Genomic DNA, 21,038 nt, shown 5'->3' on the forward strand with positions numbered 1-21,038 from the left:
TGAGATCTCCTTAGGATTTAAGACCAAAAGCTTAGGAAGAAGAATTAACATTAAGTACTTTTATATGGTTTAAATTGCTGAACTTTAGTTAGCATTGGAGAAATTACCTTTGTGGTGTTGATAACTTTTAGAGTATACTGCTGGTTCTGTTTGATTGGAACAGATCACCTCAACTGAAAAGCCAGCATGTCTTTTTGCACATCTTTATTTTTTTTGTCTAGTGAGAAAATGAAATCTTAGGTCTTGGTTGGCAGCCACTCATTAACATACCATAAACATGTGCCTCACAGAAAATGCCACCTGGGCCATTGTGTGGTTCCGTCTTACTGTGAAGGAATTAATGTGTACGTGGGAGAGGAGAAGGAGGCGCTTGTGCTTAAATCTCCTGCAGTTGTAATCTTTTTGTGTTGATATTAGCACAACATTGCAGAAAAAGCTGAGAGCTTCAAAGTACCGAGCTTTTTAAAAATTCCAGCTGGAAAAAGAAATGCTCACAGCTAATTGTTTTAGGCTTTAGCAGTCAGTTGTTTTCCAGTTTCAGGTGTTGCTTTTTATTTTGCTTGTTTGTTTGTGGTTTTGTTTTGTTTTTTTCTCTTTAATGGTTGCTTTTCCAGTAGTGGAAAGTAATTGGTTCCATGTTCAGACTATGGATAGATTCCAAAAATCATTTTTAGAATTTTAAATTTTGTCATTAATTTTATGGGGATTTTGGCTTTTTCCTGTTTTTAACAATAGACAACATTGAAAAGTAAGGTACAACCAGATTTACATTTTTAGTGTCTTTTGTGTGTTCAGATTTTGATTTGGATATATTCTAAAGTTGAGGCCAGTGTTGATAAAGTATTTGTAAACCACATTAAAATTTGGGGATAATTTGTACTTATATGAGAAGTCTTAATTTGTTATAGAGAGTTTGCCACTGTGGGGACACTTCCACACTACTTGTTTTTGAGCAGCAAAGTGAAATAGTGCCTGTTTTCTCTTGCAAGGGTACTGCAGCTACTTGGAAGATGGCATCAGGCAGGGCTTTCAGTTTAAAAAGAGATGGGCAGCTCTCTTAATCAGCAGGTGGAATGATGAGAAATGAAACAGCTCTCATGGGTTGATGTGCAATGTAAGGAATAACTGTACAGCTTGAGGCTTTCATTTCAAGGTTGAGTTCCACTGAGGGGAGCAAGTGGGTTTTGGAGCGGCCCTGAGTGTCTTGCACGTAACACAGCGGACCCCAGAGGTCTGAGATAAAACAGTTTCCCTTAGCTAAGCCAGCAGGTAACTTAAGGACTTTTCCAGAATGTAGATACACCATACCTGTTTTTCAAAGCAAGGGAAAGGAGCTCATTAGGCACAATTGGATGAAGTGACTTTACTTTCAGTTGCTCTTTGGGACATCTTTTCCTAAGCAGGTCAGAATATATCTGCAGTGAGCTATGACCTGGTTTTTAAGCTATATTATTTCTGGTTTTCGTTCTAATTTTTAGTTTATGTATCACCAATAAGGGCTGGTTGTTTTAGGATTTTTTTTGTGTTAGGGTGATAAGATAGTAGAGGGCAAAGGAAATAGGGTAAAGGTAAGAAAATAAACAAAAAAGAAAAAAAGAAAATTGACTGTAACCTTTGATTGTTGCAGTTCTCTTATTTTTAATGCGTTTCGTATTCTATAATAAAGGGTGCATCTTACTTTTTTTTCATGTGCCCTTTTTGGATACAGTTTTATCACTCTGCTGTATAGGTTCCTGTGTTTGTTCCTGCAGCAGTTCATTTCAGCCTGTTGCCTTTTTATATTAGCATCGGAAATACCTATTCCTTTGTGTTATTGTTACAATACTAGCTTTACAGAAATTTATTTGACAAGTGGGAAAATTGCAATCATGTAACTTCATTTCCAGATCTTCAGTTCATTAGCCAACTTGGCTAAAATCTATAAAATGTACCAGTTCTATTCACTTTGAAGTTTTAGTAGCATTTTTGTTGTTGTTGGAAAAGTTTCCACTGTTAGTATTGTGTTCCCCTGAGAGAATTTGTAGCTTGCAAGAAATCTTACTGGTATGCAGACTGTAATATCCCAGGCTTTGTATTATGCTGTGTTGTGCCATAATAGTTTTATGTCTGTTTCCATTTGACATCTCAATTAGGAACTTATTGGAATTACTGTTTTCCTTTTTGAAACTCTCTGTTTTCAATCTGCCCATGAAAACAAAATTATTTTCTTGTTAGTAGACATGAATTTGAATATAAAAATTAATTTAGTTGTCCTGGGGAGATTTTTCTGCTCTTTGCTCCAAGAGAGTTTCTTTCTTTTAAAAGAAAAATTTATTGTGGATGAGTGGAAGGTGTGATGGGCATAACACTCTCACATCTTTAAGTGAAACAGTGTGTGTAAAACAGACTTTGATTGTATTGCATTGCAAAGAAGGCAGGATTTTGGTTTGTGCATCACATTTGCAAGATACCCTATGCATCATCTAACTATACATCTCTCTCTGGCTTTGTGAATTTTACTTTGGGAACTTCTAAATACACTATTCCTTTTAAATACTCTATTCCTGAATAATTGTAGTTAGTTTTCTGGGGTTTTTTTTTACTATTTTTTAGAAATTTAAATATATTCCTGTGGACATCTGAGTTATTTATAACATCAGATCTAAAATGTGTGTGGATTTTCAGAGTGCAAGCAGAGGCAGTATGTTAGCCCTGGCATGAATGTGATTGTAGCTGTTCACTTTTCAGTTATTTCTAATCTCTTGTTTTCTTCAGCATGACTTTTGTTGGATATCCCAATAGGGAATATTATTTGTATGTTAAAACCAGATTTAGATCATAGTGTTACAATAGTCTTGGAATAAAATAGGAAGTTATCTGCCAATTTGATATGAGAAAAGGCATTTTTGGATTTTGATAAAGTTGAGGAGCCAATACATGTGCCTGGATTGCCATTTTCGTACCAGTTCTTTCATTTGTTGCTGTTCATGGACAAATTTACAGGAATTGATTCACCTCACAGGAATTAAATCACCGTTGCTTGTAAAGATCTTTTCTTCCCACCTGTAACCAGTTTTCTTGATTTACAGAAGAGGCAATTGTTAGTACAGATTCTTTTCTCATTTAGATACTGCGTGGGAGGGAAAAAAAACACTGACTGCTGCAGATATGAGTGATTGTAACTGTTTCTCATCCTTCTGTTGCCACTATTTGAGCTCTTGTGTTTAGACACAAATGTTCCTGAGAAGGAGGGTAGGCCAGATTTGGAGCTTTCAAAAAATAAAGCCTGTACATAAGGCATAACTACTTTCTGGAACATTAGGAAAACATTAGTAAATGGTGAATACCATACAAGAAGGTTAGACAGTATTTATTTGTGCTCTTTGCTGGTCTTTTGTGTTCCCTTCTTCTTTGTTATCTGTGTGCTGGCCCTTCCTTTTCAGTGGATGCAAAATCAAGCAATCAAAATTGGTGCTAAAATAATTCTATTTTATATTAGAGGTGTAAACCTCTAATGAAAGTTGGTTTTGTCTGAGAAAAGTAAAAATACTCATTAATTATGACTATTGAAAGTAAAACAATAAAGTCTTAATATATGCACAAGCACAATGTATGAAGTATTCAGTATATTCTGAACAAATTTATTGGAAAATTGGAAAAAAAATTTGGAAATGTTTGTGGCATGATTCCATTTTCTTAGTCTCAATAAAATTTGATATAGACTTAATTTTTTTTTTTTTCGTTAAGCCCAGGATACAGTGTTTTCCTGTCCAATCTTTTCCCTTTTATTTCCTTCCACGTTACCCCACTGCCCCCCCACCGCCCCCCCCCACCATGTACTCATACCTTTCTTTCTGAGAAGGTAGATTTTATTTTTTCTGTTTCATGAAGGAAGAACACATTTTCTGCTGCTGGGAAGAAAAATAGCTTTTCTTTTAAAACACTTGAAAGCAGCTGTCAAACATGAGATTCTGTTTAATGTTGCTTTTTATTTGGACTGTGCATTAGGAGGTAGGAGTCTAGCTTTTCACTTAGCAAATTTTTTTATTCAGCAACTGATTTGAGAACTGCTTGACGTGGTAAGAGATAATAGTGTTATTGTATCAAGAAGTCATTAATTTTAGGCTGTTCTTTGTCTAGGTTTTTATCCCGTTTTTTGGTAAAGATGGCAGCCAACAATGCAGTGCTGAACAGACTGGAGCAGAAGGGTGCAGAGGCCGATCAAGTTATTGAGTACCTCAAGCAACAAGTTGCCCTGCTCAAGGAAAAAGCCAGTAAGATTTACCTATCTTATGCTAAATCTGTTAATGCGATGGTTAGCAGTAAATGCACACAGGAAAAGATGAGAATATTTGTTGTCAGCCTTTAAAGCGTGTTTCAACTTCTCCAAGATAAACCTTGCAATCATAGCCCCACTTGACTGTCATGTGGTTTGTGGGGGTTTTGTAGTTTCTCAGAGTTTTTTCTTGTGATTCTGTTTAGGGGACTGAGAAGATAGTATATTGAGAGACAATTTGATTATATAAGTATTCTAAAAATGTCTATTTCAACAACAAAGAAAATCATTCCTAAGTATTTCTGATTATATACTCCTGTACTGCTAAACTTGAAAGTTCTCACTTTGGTGCTGCTTGGCTCACCATGTTTCACTTTTCTTTAAAAACAAACCTCTGTGTCCAAAGTGATGAATGCTAGTTACTGAAACCTGTTTCTTTTTTTTTTTTTTTTTAAATGTGTCAACCCTAGTCTTGCAAGCATCTCTCCGAGAAGAGAAGAAGCTCCGTGTAGAAAATGCTAAACTGAAGAAAGAAATTGAAGGGCTGAAACAGGAGCTGATTCAGGCTGAAATTCGAAATGGAGGTGGGGAAAAAAAGTACTATTCTCATACAACATTGATGTAGTTAGCACAAAACTATCTTAATTCTTCTTGATTTTTATTGTTCTGTATGTGACTCTATGGTATTTCTTACAAATTCTGGATTTTCCCTGATTCCATACCTATGACCAGTTACTTGATTCCAACATTTTAATAAGCTGCAGACGTATATACTAAAGTTAATCAGACATGGAACTAGTTCTTTGTATTTTTTTGTTCAGTGCCTTGCATAATAGGCCATGAACCTCACTGATGATAATGATTCCTTGTAATTCTGTAGAAATTGCTACATGTCTAACTCTTCTTGCTACTTTGAATATTTAATCTAGCATGACTGAAAGATCAGTATGGAAAGATCAAGCCAATGGTGCAAAGTACAGATGGTCAGGAACTTACTAGGAAAGCTGTGGTTATGTAAATATATAAACAATGTGTTCTGAATTTACAATTCTGTGCTTAAGACCAGCCTTCCATTGGACTTGTTCTTTCTTTGCTCTCCTCTATGTAGTTCTGTGCAGCTTGTACCATCATTATATACTTCACAGTAAAAAAAAAAAAGAGGAAAGAAAAAAACCCAAAACTGAAGTGTTTCAGATACACTGTGTTGTCTTTTAAAATTATTGCCAAAAAGTCCTCTTCTGCCCTCAACAGTTATTACTGTTAACCCATACTATCAGAATTCTGAATTGTTTAAGATATTATCCAGTGTATCTGGATGCTGGCATTTAACTGCACAGAATGTTTAACTGGTGTAAAAGCACGTTCAGTCTTCAAAAAGATTAACATGTTGTGAATACAGAGAATTCTTTTTCTCCTTTGGACACCAATAAAGCCTTTTCATGTACCAAACCAAACCGTTACTTATATTTCTCTGTTGTCTTTTAGTCTGCAGCAGTTCTTGACAGGTGTGGGATATTTCACAGAATCTGTTGTGCTTGAGAAAGGTCTCAAGGTATATTGGTCCAAGATGGCAAAGGAAATACTTGATGTGCATCTTCCTTTAGTTAGCTAGTTCATCTGTGGTAGTAGGACTAAATTCAGATCTTTTCTTTTGAAGGAAATAGATGTTTGTTAGATCTGAAAGGACTAAGTAGTTGGGCACAGAAATTAGATGGACATGGAAGATCAAAAATATCACAAGATGTTTTTTTCAAAAACCTGAGAAACAAAGACTTACCCCAACTAGCAAGCAAGTGGTTGTTGGTACAACAAATTTCATGTTCAAATTGTTTTAGAAAGCAGTTTACAAGAATATAATTTGTGCAAATCGCTTCTGTGTTGAAGAGTACAGGCATCAACTAACAAGGTGCATTTCTTCAGGAAAATTAGTAAATATCTGAAATGAAAAACAAAACATGTATTCAGAATGGAGAATTCCATCGTGGTGATACCAGAAGGATGTATCAGTTGTTAATGATAAAACATTGAAAGGATTGAAAGGGACTTCAAAAGATCCTCTCATCTATCCTTGCTTGGGAAAGGGAGTCTTGATGGTACTGCCTAGTGCACTGATGATGCTTACCCTGTACAATTATTGGGTTAAAAGCCTTGATGAGATTCTTGAAGAGCAGAATGTAGAAGAGAGGTGCTTCTTACGCTTCTGTCTGGTGAGATTGATAGTGCAATGTCCAGAATGTATCATCAGTTTAAAAAGAGCTGTTGAGGGTAATGTGGAGAATTTAGGGAAAAGAGAAATCAGCAGATCACGTTAGGGCTGCAGACAATTTTGTTTTATTCAGGCTCAGTTTCTTAAGTTAATCATAAGAGTTAATGGATGATCTGAATACGCTATAAAAATGGTTTTGCACATACAAGACCTAGTAGCTATAAACTGAAACTAAACAAATGGGAAATAGGGAATTGGTAGAAAAAATAACTAGGTGTTGAAATCAGCTATAAAAGGAGATGTTGTTTGCTTATATATTTTCTTGTATTTAGGACTTCTACGCATTTAAAAATGTGTAATCAAGCACTTTGTTTTAATTGATCATAATAATCATATATGTATTAAGTTCTGAAATGTGTTTTGTAATGTAGTTCACTACTCAGCAGTTGTGGTTTAGTATATTAAGCAAAATTTTCAGTTCTCTGCTTTTTCATCTATGTTGTACACTTAAAAGTGTCAAAATCCTGGTACTGCCCCTAACTTTTGTGGTTTTGATTTTAGTAAAGCAGGTTGCAGTTCCTCCTGGTACAACCCTTTCTGCAGCTTCGTTTTCAGAGGGTGTTCCACAACCTACGGCCGTTACAGCTTCAGCTTCTCCTGGTTCCAAAGATCAAATTAAAGGTGAAGATGAAGAAAAGAAAAAGAAGGAAAAAGTAGAAAAAAAAGGTACTTCACTTTTCTTATCTCTGATAGACAGTTGAGGTATTTAATTTCTGCAAGTGCTTTTGCATGATTTGGAGCACAAAATAAAAGTTTTCATACAGCTACAGGAGGAAGAGTCATGTGCTAGCTCTTAAATCTTGCAAATACTTGAAGTTAATGAAGGCTGTCAGATAAGCTACAGATTCTTCCTTGCATGGGATACATGCCAAATTCTGTTTAATGTGACTGCACTTCCTCATTTAAAAAACCACCACCAACAAAAAACAAGGCATGTCTGTTGGACACCTGTACTTTTGTGCAAGTAATCTTGTAACTTAAACCTATCTTTTGCAATCATTCTCTTATGCAGATTATGATTAATTTGCCATGTTTAGATTTGTACATGTTTTCAGAGTTTGGATATTATGATAATGCACTCTCTTTTTTTTCTGTTGAGCTGTACAGCGACTTTTCAGCTATTTTGTATTTTTTAATGTATTTCTGCCTTTGACACATTAATATTCCACAGAGCTGTAAATACAAAAGCAGAGGCCACATGTCATAGCAGGCAATTAAATTTTTCCCTCATGTATTCAGCTGCTACAGAGCAAGTATTCAGTTGGTAAAGAAAAATAAAACTTTCTATATATGATGAGGGGAAGTACAATACAAGTAGCTTAAATTCAGTCAGACAAATGCAGATCACAGAATATTCTGAGTTGAAAGGAACCCACAAGGATCATCAAGTCCAGCTCTTAAGGGAATGGCCCATACAGGGTTGAACTCTCAAATTTGGTGTTACCAGCACCATGCTCTGGCCGACTGAGCTCATCTCATATGGAAAGCAGTTTTAGACTTTTGCCTTATGCTGAAATATAGCACAGATATTAAATAGTAGTCCTGCACAGGCTATTTCTGTGGAGTTCAGCATGTGTTGAAGGTATTGCATTTAACAGCTGGAAGTAACCAATACGTAAAACTTGTTTTTAAGTCTAGAAATTGACGAAATGATGGACTGTCTCAAATCCCTTTGCTTTCTGTCACCTAGGTCATCTCTTTCCTCTCTGGTTATTTTCATATTCTTTGTTCTACTTCTTGCAAAACTTATCTGTATGCTTCTCTGTATATTGATTCTGGACTGACTCTAGACACTGGCCAGAGGAGTGCCTTAGCCTGTGGAAATCGACGTTTTCTATGTATCTGTATGTATACACACCATGTACACATCTGCTGTGTTCTCATTTGAGAAAAGACTTAATTTCTCTTGTAGAGGAATATCATGGAGAACAGTGTGGAATTATGCCAAGGATAAATTTAGCAGGTCTTTCAAATGATCTTAGATATTATATGTTAGCTATTTTGATTGGGATTTTTTTTCCAGTTTCTCTTATATTATTGTATATATGACTGATTTTATTAATCAGATTGTCAATTACATGAAAAAACCCAAGTCATAATCACTAGAGCTTTTCATTCATCATAAATGAATAAATATTTTTGAAGTGCTGTTGTTTATATTAAAAAGATATTGCCTTTCTGTTATTGAATATATTATTTAATTTCATGCCTGTACTAGAACAATGATGAATGAAGTCAAATTGCATGTTGTGTCCACTTTTCCTTTTTTGGCTCCCTTAAGTAGAGAGTTTAGTTTACATTAATGTGTAAGTTATCTTGGATGAAAGAATAACAGAATATGCTTATTTAAAGTAAGCACATCTTAGACTTTTTTTAATCTCCCAGAGATTATAGCTGTTAAGCAAGTCTTAAACATCTCCTAAACAGCACAGTCTTATCTATAAACTGGATACAAGTTGTTCATCTTGAAAGGAATATTGCATATTTTATGATTCCTTGATTTATATAAGCAGCTGAGTCTGGGGAGTGTTGCTTCACTCTTGTTTTATACTACACAGTCTGTGTGTGTGATGATCATTGGGTGAAGACACCACACCAGGAGAATCTCGTAAGCCGTGTGCATTTTCATGCACTCTTGTGTTTGGGAAGTGCAGAATGTTGGCTGTCATCTTGAAGGGTTGCATTGCAGCTGTGACAGTGCAGCTGCAGTGACTTCACAGCTCCTGGCTGTGTACCATACTGATAAGCACTCATAACCTGATGGACTGTGATTCCCTAGTTTCCTTTTGCTAGTGAAACACCATGGCAAGGCTTATTGGTAATTGCTAATTATTTGGATGGGATGATCAGGTAATTAATGTGGCCTTTATCAGGGTGTGTGTGTCACACATGTTAGCAGCACTTAAATTCAGGATGACTTTGCAAACAGGAGGTGGTAATTAGTTGAGGTAATGATGTGAATTGAAGTGTGTATGACAATTCACCACTGGAAACTGGTAACAGAGGTGCTAACTCTTTATTCTTCTTTTGTATTTTGCACAGAATTTATGCTTCTTTCTGGGACTGTAGCTTACTTTTCCCTCGCAGTAGTCATATACATTAGTTGTGCTTTTTTTAATGTTTATTTCATGGAACAAAATGTTCTCTAATAGGTGAAAAGAAGGAGAAGAAACAGCAACCAGCTGCTGGAAGTAGCGATGCAAAACCTGTAGATGTTTCTCGTCTGGATCTTCGTGTTGGCTGCATTATTACTGCTGAAAAGCATCCAGATGCAGACACTCTGTATGTTGAACAAGTGGATGTTGGTGAAGCAAGCCCAAGGACTGTTGTCAGCGGTTTAGTGAAACATGTTCCTCTGGATAAGGTATTGACAAAATTATTCACTGATAGCTTTTCCTTTCCTAAAGTATCTTAAGGCATTCATCTGTTTATAGGATATGTTTTTATTCTGCTAAAAGAGTTGTACAGTCATGAAAACAAAAATAAAATGCAGATGGAAGTAATACTTAACAGCATTTGCCAGAAACCAGAGAAGTGCCCTTACCCAAATCAGTTTCTGACTGCAGTGCTTCTATCCTGGGATCGTATTCCAGTTCCTCTGCCATCAGTGCACACTGAACTGCTAAACTAAACAGATGTTACTCTTCCTCTAGGTTTCCTACTATGTAGTAGAGAAGTTATAGTAACCTTTTTGGTATGATCCAAACTTTTGAAACCTTTACCTTCCAATTCTCTTTTATAGCCTGTTGAAATATTTGGCATGAAGTAAAGCAGAGCATGTAAATTCAACTTAGCTGGCAATGAATAGCTTAAACAACAGTGGAATACAAAATGAATACTTTTACTTCCTTGTGCAGAATAGAATCTGTGTCCATGCTTTTTTTAGTTGATACGCTTTGGTGTTTGACACAGATGGTTTATGGGTGCATTTGAACAACCTAAGACTTCAAGATTTAGTTTTCCTTTCACCTCTTCTGGAGGGTGAGAGGAGCTGACTGAAGGTTGCTCCTAAATTCAAATGCAAGCTTGGCATTTAAAACAGTGTTGTGTAGAGCAACTGCAAAATGGATCATGAAGGAATTGACCTTAGTCTGGAAAAAGCTCCATTTTCGAAAATGTCTTTTCAATCCTTATTTGCACACTGTCCCCATGGTAAGACTGCAAGCATAGGAAACAATTAAAATTGTGATTTTTTTTTTTTTTTATGCTACAGAAAGTTACTGAGCAAAACAAAAACCCACCTGAATATACTAACTATTCTGCACTGATCACCTGATGATGTCCACTTACTGAATTTGCACTGGGCAAAATCTCAACTTGCTTGCTTTAAGCAGTCTTCTTTCAAGAAAGCATGTAGAGGAAAGCATCTTAAAAGCTATTCTGAATATACTTACAAACATGAAGTGTATAGAATGAAATGGCTGCAGGAGTCTTTTCTTTTTAACCTTCTTTCTGAATGAAAAAATAATCTGATGTACTCATTAACAGAGAGTTAGGGATCATCTTTGCATGTTCTTTGAGAGCATTTTTGTTTGCGTGTCTGTTTTCGGTTTTGGCAAGTCTCTGTTAAGACAGTAAATTTTTAGGGGCAAGCTTCCATCTTTTTATGTTTTTTGAAGTGTTCAAAAATGTGAAGGCCTGGCATGTGTCTACTGCCATATATTGAAATAAAAATATATACATCAGATCAAGGACCATATCCATAAATTTCTTCACAAAAAATTCAGCTGTTTATGATTTTGGTGTTTGATGTGGTGATTTAGCAGTGTTTGAGGCCGTAGTATTTGTATCATCTGATTTTACTTTTGGTTAGGAAACACAGTATGTATCTTCACTAACATTTCAGTATGCAGTGCAAGTTATTTATGGGTGTGAAAACTTCTGGCATGCCCACTTTATATGTGAAATGCTGTGGTTTTGTTCACGTGGTGGTGAAGCCACGTCAGAAGTTGTGCTCTCTGTTGTCATGAGCAGTTGTGTCACAAGTAACAGGGATATGGAAGGATCTTGGCATAAGGTGCACCATGCCATTACTGAGCTCTTTTAGCAGGTGGGACAACTGGGGAAATTTCTGAAATGTTAAAAGCTATTCTGCCACTGCATTTGGCTTTTTGAAGTGGATCTCTGTGTGTTCCTAGCATCAATACCTGTTTCAGGCAATTGTTCTTGAAATTCAGGCTGTTCTCCAGTGTCGCTTTTTGTCACCTTATCCTCTTTAACCTAAGAGAACCTCAGATCAGTGATCAGAAGTGAAAAAGAACAGGAATGTAGGGAATGTGTCTTAAACTTAACAAGAAGAGAAAAGGCCACCATCACCCCCCAGAAATGCTGTTCTACAACCATTGTAAGAGGTTACATTACAGTTACATCTTTAGTGAGTGATATACTCTGATTTTTGCAGCAGAAACTTTTCCTTCCACTTAGATGCCGTGAAATTTTTTCTTTCTAGATCATTGTGATCTCCACCCAAAAATTAGCCCTTCATTCATTAATGGTTATCCAGTGCTAGATAATACTACAACTTGCATTTTAGTCACTGACATGTTACAACCATTTTTTGTATTTTATTCGCATAGCAGTAACTTGAGAAATTTTCAGTCAGTGGGCTGGCTTGAAACTGATGCGAGATAACTTTTTCTTATAACTGCTTCATTTTGGCAATTTAAATTTTTGCTTTTTAAGGTGTTGTCTTTGGAAAATATGCAGTGTTTGAAATAGTTGATCATATGAGTTGATCATATGAGTTTATTAATCCTGCAAGTTATGTTCAAAGTTTGTACTGTGATGCACAAAGACCAAAATCTAGAAATAATAAATACTTATATATAATGTGCATTAGTAGCATGGGAATTAAGACATCCTTACTTTGTCTCTTAAGAATGTTCAGGGCTTAATTTTTATTCCATTTGAAAGTGTGGTTTGTTTTAGAGTCCAAAGTGTGGCAGTTTTTCTGAACAAAGAGTATTTTCTCTGGCTTACTATTGGAATTATTAAAATAAAACAACAAACGGAAATGTTTTACAGGTTTGCCCTAACAAATTCAGTGTTCAGTATATATAGCCATTTTCAGTTAAAAAGCACTCAAGCCATTTGGGTTAACTTAGATAAAATTTAAGATTCAAGTGAGCTCATTATGTAGAAGACCTAAGCTTCCAGAATACAGTTTGAAATTTTTACCTATGGGCCTAATTAGTAGACTTGTTATTGTTATTTTTAGTACTATCATCATTCAATTATTATTATCATTAAGTAGAAATTGTTTAGTTAATAGTGCTATATTGAAAGTGGACTAAAGTGGTGGTCTGTAATGAATAAAGATGGAATGCGAGTGAAATGCCTCACCTGGTTTTTAATTTTCTATATTTTATATTTCCATGATAAATAGTGTCATATTTCAGCATTTAATCCCTTATTCACTGGCCAGCTCTTAAGGGGCTTAAATGTTATGTTACTGCTGTTTAGCCATTAAAATTGTGATTCTGTTGCTACGTGCTTCTCTTACGCTTCACTTGTGGTAAGATCTTATCACTGTAATTCTTCCATTGTAATGAATAATGGGAGTCACCAAAGCCACATACTCACATCCTTCTGTTTTCCTCCCCCAAGATGCAGAATCGGATGGCAGTGCTACTCTGTAACTTGAAGCCTGCAAAGATGAGAGGAGTAGTGTCTCAAGCAATGCTGATGTGTGCCAGCTCCCCAGAAAAAGTGGAAATTCTGGCTCCTCCAGCTGGAGCGGTACCAGGGGACAGAATCACTTTTGAAGGTTTTCCTGGTAAGTAGGCGTTTGGGAAAATGATAGAAACAGGTATGCCAAGGTAACCTCAGTGTTGAAGCACATAAATCAGCTTTTTTTTAAAGCTCGTTGGATTTTTTGTTGAAATTTTCTGAATTAATTCTTGTTTTTAATTTTTTTTTACTACTATGCTAATATTGTGCAAAGGATTGAAAATACTTTCTCATCTGTCAAAAACTTGTAACTTGATGAAGTTGTATAGAGCTTTAAGTCTCAGTAAGTATTTAAGTTTTGATATATATGGATAAACATATTTGTACTTGGCAAATTACAACAAACGTAAAGTGTCTTTCATAGTGTCTCAGTATAAGTGATGAAGTATTAAATCCCTAATTCCATCTCCTCCCTGTAATGAAAGTATCAGAACTTTGGGTAGAATTTTTTTTTTTTTTGAGGAAGAAGGGATGGAGGGAATAGGAGGGGCTGGAAGTTTCCTATTCGTGAGAGGGGCCCATGATATTCAAAACACTGGGGGTTTTTTGTTTGTTTGTCTGGGACAAAATGTCTTTTTAGATTTCCAAAGAAAGACATTGGACTTTTCCCCACTTAATTAAATCAATAAGTCCATATTTTTTTCAGAATATAAATGATCATTTCACCGAATTAAACTTTATCAAAAGATGATTTTTCATCCGTTTTTCCATTTCTTCCACCTCTGTGAAAATTATTAATTTTTGACTGCATATTGGGAACTTAGTTAAAGCATCATAAGTTTATCATGTTGGTTTAAAATGCTGTTTATTAGAGCTGAGTCTGAAAAGAGAGACTAGTGTAAATAATCTTGCATGGCACAGATGATGTGAATGCACCTGCAGCACGCTGTGCACTCCTTATCCATAAGGAGAATTTCTTCCCTTTCCATTGTTTGAGTTATTGCTGTATTTTGTTACTCATTATGGCTGTCAGTCATAAAGGAAGTTTTTGTGAGAACTTGGTGCTGCCCTAAGGGTGAGGACACACAGGTGGCTCAGTTGCTGGTGACACATGGGAGCTGCCTGTAGACTCCCCTCTTACAATCAGCTGCCTAGCTTTATCCTGCACCCTAGGAATTTAGGAATTTGTGCAGCACAGCCCAAGCCAGACCTACTCAGGTCAGCTGTTAAGTGGATCACAGAGGTCTTGGTGAGCAGTGCTCTTCTGGTCAGGATCGCTCCATCCCTTAAACTTGAAAGAACATGGTCCAAATCCCCAGTATTTCCCATACTGGGTGAAAGTGTATGTGTGTGCATTTATCAATGAAGTATTCATCTTCAGGAGGAATTTATAGTTCAAAAGTTGGCTTTCACATGTGAGAAAATGGTGTGACTTTTATTTTCTGCATAGAGCCATATGAACCTTTATAAACTATTGCACTTCTGACAAATTCTATCTGTACAGCAGAGTTTTGATTTATGAACCTCTTGGCAAGCTCTGTGCTTAAACATATTTGCATGAAATACCTTTCAGAAATACATATGAATGTATATATGAATATATATATATATATTTATACTTCTCAAGAGTGAAATTGTGATGCTTACAAAAAAGATATATTTTGGTTAGAATATGATAAAGGAAGCAAAGCTCTTTCTGTGTGTTTTAAGAAATCGAAAAATAGCTCAGCTTGCTGTGATTTATGTTCCAATTAAAAATACTTTAAAATAATACTGTTTCAAAAGGAAATCCGTCTGGCAGCATTTTTTTTTCAGTTTTACTTTACTGAATTAAAAATATATCAAGCTTACTGGTTGAGATGCAGAATTTGTTAGCTATATTGAAATCTTAAGTGCTTCAGCAATCAATTGCATTGACTAAATTGTAGGAATACTAACTCATGGCTTCTAGTTATTGTCACATATAGTGAGTAAAGATGGATTAAATGTTGGACCTTTGTTACCTTCAAGAATCATAGGTACCAAATACACTCACACTGCTATCTGTTGCTGTGGAAATGGATGTGCAAGAGAGCATCAAGTTGTAGAATAAAGCATAAGCCCTGGAAAATGAATTAGAAGTTCAAGCCTCAAAAACACTCTTTGCCCAGGTTGAGGGCCTTTTTTTGTTTGCTTTTGTCTAAGATACAGCCTTCCTCCAAACTTACATCTCAAGTGTCTTCATATACCTGGCATTTGAAAATGTGACAGCTGGTAGTAGTGCTATTTTCTGTTCACTAGCATATCTGTTCTTGATCATGACCGATGAAGTGAATTCTATAAAAATAATTGAACTATTTGACTCCCGTTGTTTGGGTTTTTACAGTGGCAAAAAGCTTTTCCTAGAGCAATCAGTTATAGAAATATTTGTTCTAAAATTATTCCCAGGTGTTACAGTATGCAGACACCGTGTTGACATTTTGATCCTTAAAAGATACAGAATAAGCTGAAGATGGTGTGTAAGTTGTTCTAGTTCTGAAGTTATGACTTGCAGCCAGTAAGACAAGATTTTGTGTGAATGATATCAGTTTCCTTCTGGTGGAGAGCCAAAGACATGGGGCTCTGATAAGTGCCAAATGAAGGTTTTTGCAAGGTGTATATATCCAGGGCTATAGATTGTAGTCTGAAATGTGGCACTGTATTCTAATGCTTCATAAAGAGCTGCTTGGAAAATTTTGTAGGTATGAGATTTAAGCTAATCATTGACTTTGAAAATTTACTTAATGCTTAATAGTACAAAGTAAAATTATCTATCTTCTTCTTACATAAAACTTACTTAAAAGAATTCTCAGACTTGTGATTTTACTATCTTGAGGAGGAAGATGCAAAAAAACCCATTGGTAGGTGGGGACCTACAAAATCATGGTGACATCTACTTCTGTAAATTTATTTGTTGGGTGCTTGTCTTTTCAATGTTGCTGTTGTAAACTAAATTAGGGGGAAACTTATTGGGAGATGGGGAATCTCACTGGGAGACAGGAAAACTTTCTCAGTTTTTAACAGGGTTGAACCATCTTCTACTCACCTTTTTTGTGTTAAAACCTTCTGCTTCTTGGCTGCTGCTCTCAAAGACCATCTGGCACTTGCCTGATGCTGTTACCAGGAGGATAGACTCCGTGTTGTGTCAGATGTCATTTAATTTCACTGCCTAATTGTAACCATTTATATTCTGATCAATTTGTTGTTTTAAAAAGTAATTGTAAAGCATAAAGATTCAGTTGGAGTCCTTGAAGTTAAAATAGAAAGGACAGCTGGGTCTTATTTAAGTTTGAAGTATGAAAGTCTGTGAAGCAACAGAAGCACCAACAGCAACAATAAAGCAATTCTAAAATGCACGCAGCTGTCTATCAAGCAGCTTGGAATTGAGCTATTTTTGAGTCTTCTCTCTCCATTATACAAAATATTCACGAGATAGACTAATTTTCTTTGGCCATTTTAGTCAAAGTAAACAAATGGTATCTTGTCTCAAACCAATTAAATTTGTTTTCTGTAGCTAGTGGAGTGTTTACCTAGAACTATCTTGAGTGTTATAGAGGAGTGATTTGGTCAGGAATGTTGTTGCCTGGAGTACTGTTCTGTTTTGTTTATTTAATTCATGTCTTTGCCCTCAGTGGAATTTTTAGTATTGAAGTGTTTTATACTCCAGTGCATGAGTCTTCAAGGTCTCTTGAGCCTTTTTTTGCATTAAGAACTTTATCAAAATTTTATCCATCTTCACTAGAAAAGATCTGATTTTTTAAACTGTGTAAGAATCCTTCTATCATGTGTGTGTAAATTCTATAATATCCTACACAGTAATTGCCTTAAGAGAGCAATAATACTTGAAGATTTATAGCTAACTGTGAAATCTCTTTTCTGATAGCAGTATCAGATACTTTGATGCCACAGGAATCAAAAATCTGTTATTTAAATTATATAATTAAATTGTCATTCAGATCTAATAATCACTAGCAATTTAGTGAATTACTATCTCTTTAAAAGAATAAAAAGTGGTAAAGCTGGAGCGCAGCTTGTAGTTAGGTTTTTTTAATCAAAGCTGGAGTGTATGGATGCTTTCCTTTAGCTGCATGGTTACAAACCACTGTGGGGTAGGTGGCATTAAGTCACAGATCACTCTGTCCTTTTGCCCCTTGCTGCGCTGAGATACATTCTTTCAGCAGTTTTTGAACTGTTGCAAAGTAGAGAGTTTTCCTGCTTATGATGAAAATTTTTTTGTAATAAAGCTGTGAGATGGAATGATATGTTTAACAAAATTTGGTACCTCTTATTTGGCCCATTTTTGGTAAAAAGAGTGGAAAGCTGATTAAACCATTAAAAGCTTCAATTTATTTTATTTATAGAAACTCTTCTAAAGAATATTTTCTGGGAAGAAGGAATGCAGTGAGGAGAAGGCATAGGAAAATGCACAGCCTAAAGCTCTGGTAGTATTTAAAATTGGTGCCTATGCTAATCTAATATGAGCTCGCCACAGATCCCAAGGGAGCTTGACGCAGGATTCCAGAGAAACTTATTAACATCCAAAGCGTGTTTTTTATAATAAAAGTCAGAAGGTTTTCTTACTGAAAAAAAGAAATCATGTGCTTTTTATATTTGAGGAGGGGAAGGAAAATCTACAATGGATCACTTAACATTCTGTTTAATGATTTTATTAGTTTGTATGCATTCACTGTGGTCTAAATCCAGGTTTGCCTTTGTTCATGAACCTGAGCATTAAGCTGATTTATTTTTGTGAAAATGCACAATTAGCTGTAAACATTTAATAATTTTTATTTAGTAGTGTAATTATTTAAGTAATCAGGGTATTTAAATTTCTTCCTCTGATTAATATGAATTATAAGTATTATATAAAGAAAATTATTAATGTTGTGACTGATTTTTCTCTGAAATACTAAATGCACTCTGGTTGTGAAATAACTTGAGTGCATTATTAAATACTGCTCTGGTAAGACTAGCTTACTTTACAGAGAAATCTGGTCTAGTCTGCTTCTCTTGCATATAGAAACTACAGAATACAGACACCTAGACACTACAGAATACCCATACAGACAGAAATAGCTCAGGTTTGCAGGCATTGAGAATGTGAGTAGACTGAACTATGGAAAACATTTAAAGGAGAATACCAATAAGGCATAAGGCAGGCTGGAATGAGAGTAGTGGATTTAACCACTGGTTGGTCAGTCAGTCGGGACTTACCAAGCAGTGATGAATTTCAACCAACTATTAGAAAAAGATATGTTAAAATTTCTGTGTTTAGTTTAGTTTGTGTCTGTACTTTGCATTTCATGCTTATTTAAAAATATGAAAAATATCCTTCACTATCCTATATAATTTGTTGACAATATTTCAAAACATTAATAGAAAAAAGCCTGCATTTTGTGGTCATTAGAGATCCTTAAATAATCAGATTTGCTAATGTAGTTAGTTACTGTCAGTACCACTAGGGTGTAGGTATCTTATAACGATACATCCATGAGAAGAGGAGACTGAGGCTTATCAAGACTGAGGCCATAATTGCTGAAACTCTAGCTAATTTCTACTCCTGTTGTTTTGGGTGCCAGAGCTTGTTATCAAACAATACAAAGCATAGCAGAGCAGTGTGTAACTCAGGGCTAAAATTATATGTCAGTATTCTACCTCTGGACTATTCTTGTCTAAGTTCAGTATTCCACCATTGTAATAGCATCTGCTAAGTGCATTTAATTTCTTATGAAAACATCATTCATTTCTGAAGTTAAGATGCTGACAAAACTGTCTGGGTGAGCGAGCAGTGTACTTCTGTGGTCCATATGTACCTAATTCTTGGGAATTCTTTTGGTCTGTAGTATAAAATAACAGCAATGGTTTAATTTCTTCCTTTTGACAGTGCTTGTTGTCTGATACAACTTTTTTACCTTGAAAGATCCTCTTTTCAGAGAGGTTCTGGAGACATTTCCTAGACAATTCCTAATTCCAACTAAAGTTTTCGTTTTGAGAATCAAAAGGAATGTTAGGGTTTTTATCCCTTAAAAGTGTGTGCAGTGATGCTATGTGGGTTGTCGTAGATGTGTAAGTACATAGGGCTCTTACTCTGAGTTGTGTGCTATGAGGTTATTCTTTGTTTTGAAACAGGAGATCCTGAGAAGGAACTTAATCCAAAGAAGAAGATTTGGGAGCAAATCCAACCTGATCTTCATACCAATGACCAGTGTATTGCTACATACAAAGGAGTTCCATTTGAAGTGAAAGGGAAAGGAGTGTGCAGGGCAGAGACCATGGCAAACAGCGGAATTAAATAAATAAATGGTTATTAGAAACTTTTACAGATGTTGAAATGGAAAGTGATGCAAGCACAATAAAAAGAATGAAATGCATGGCCAAGACCTGTTTTGTTTGACTTCTTTTCCATAATACATTACATCTCCAACATTTTGACAATTTGCTCATTCACTAGGCTTGTTGTCCTTGAGGTTGTGTGCTGTCAGCAGTTATTAACCACTCAGTGCTCATGACTTAATTGCCAAGGCTTGTTCGTGGTGGGACCACAGGCAGGCAAGTAAATTTTCTGGACAACTTGAAGGTGTAGAGCTTCTATTCAGCAAAAACTTAAGGAAATAAGGAAAATATTCTGCTGTGCTCCTTGTGTGCTAATTGCAGAACTAGCAGCTGGTTAGTGAAAAGCACAGTTGTCTTTATTCTTCTAGTCACTTCGTAATAGTTTTTCTCCTCTTCTTCCAAGCAGTTTTCAGATGTATTGTATGCCTCTCCACCTTTGTTCTTGCCTGTGTTCTCTGCAGTCAGTTGTAACTGGAAGATTAAACTGGTGCTTTATGCCCTAGGATGTACAAATGGACACACTTTCATGTCCCCAGAACTAAACTGTTATAATTTCATTAAGATCAAAGCTGGCACTTTGCTGGAATAGTTCTTTATCTAGTCCACCTAAGTATATCCTTCCAAACCGATAGGTAGGACTAAGAAATAATTAACAGATCCCTGGAACTAATAAAAAAATGAAAAAAAGCCCTCAAACCCCAAAAACCAGCCTGCAAGAAAACCCAAGAAGGCAACCAAACCAAAAACATTCCGTTTCCAGTGCTCAAACAGGTATAAAATTAATTGATGTTTTGGTTTTGTTTTAATGTGCTTTTATGCAATGATGTTTTATACAAAAAAATGCTTTGGTTTTAACAGAAATAGCTTCTTCAATTTTTAGAGTTAGTATTCTTTCATAGTAATGTTGTACAAATAGTCATATTGCTAGGCTGTTAGCCTCAAATTAATTCTTTTAATTCCTTACTTGCAGTTATATGAAAATAAATATTTTGGATCCATTCACAATAATTCTTTTGATTAGCTATATAGAGATACTTCAGATATTTTTGCATATAATATTAAATTAAAATCTTGCTGTATAACCATTGAAACAGTAAATACTATTTTAAATACTGAAATTAAAAACAAACTTGAGCCTTTCTAAATTTTGCAGGCTTTGAACTTCATCCAATAAGTGGAGAGAAAACAAAATGACAGTGATATAAAATTAAAAGGAACATGCATAAAGAGGAGATGAACAGATTTTCTTTTTGAATGAGTTTTTGTTTGTGCCTGTAAACTGTTAGTTTTTCATGCATCTGGCAATAAGTAATAGTTATTAGTTCTTTTAAAGGTGCTGAATAGCATTAAGCACATGGAAGCCATTTTATCTGCCTTGTAAGCTGCATATCCTATGATGTCTTATTAAATAAAATCATTGTAGTTCAAGAACTTGGTAGGAATACTTTTAGAACAGATAAATCCTAGCTTTTAGTACCAGAAATCTCTTTTTAGAAA

General features: G+C 35.4%; 1 protein-coding gene across 2 annotated transcripts in view; it reads left to right on the forward strand.

Moving 5' to 3' along the window:
* AIMP1 (aminoacyl tRNA synthetase complex interacting multifunctional protein 1) overlaps nucleotides 1–19,579 on the forward strand; it is a 32,325-nt gene extending 12,746 nt beyond the window's left edge. For both annotated transcript variants that reach the window (XM_041395814.1, XM_041395815.1), the window contains exons 2-7: nucleotides 4,120–4,253; nucleotides 4,726–4,839; nucleotides 7,023–7,187; nucleotides 9,674–9,885; nucleotides 13,128–13,296; nucleotides 19,338–19,579. In XM_041395814.1, coding sequence (XP_041251748.1) covers nucleotides 4,120–4,253; nucleotides 4,726–4,839; nucleotides 7,023–7,187; nucleotides 9,674–9,885; nucleotides 13,128–13,296; nucleotides 19,338–19,504 — 961 coding nt within the window. In that variant the 3' untranslated portion in view covers nucleotides 19,505–19,579. The remainder of the gene's footprint in view (nucleotides 1–4,119; nucleotides 4,254–4,725; nucleotides 4,840–7,022; nucleotides 7,188–9,673; nucleotides 9,886–13,127; nucleotides 13,297–19,337) is intronic.
* The last annotated feature ends 1,459 nt before the right edge of the window (nucleotides 19,580–21,038 follow it).

The sequence above is a fragment of the Onychostruthus taczanowskii genome, unplaced genomic scaffold, assembly GCF_017590055.1.
Source record: "Onychostruthus taczanowskii isolate IOZ18803 unplaced genomic scaffold, ASM1759005v1 scaffold12, whole genome shotgun sequence".
Classification (NCBI taxonomy): Eukaryota; Metazoa; Chordata; class Aves; order Passeriformes; family Passeridae; genus Onychostruthus; species Onychostruthus taczanowskii.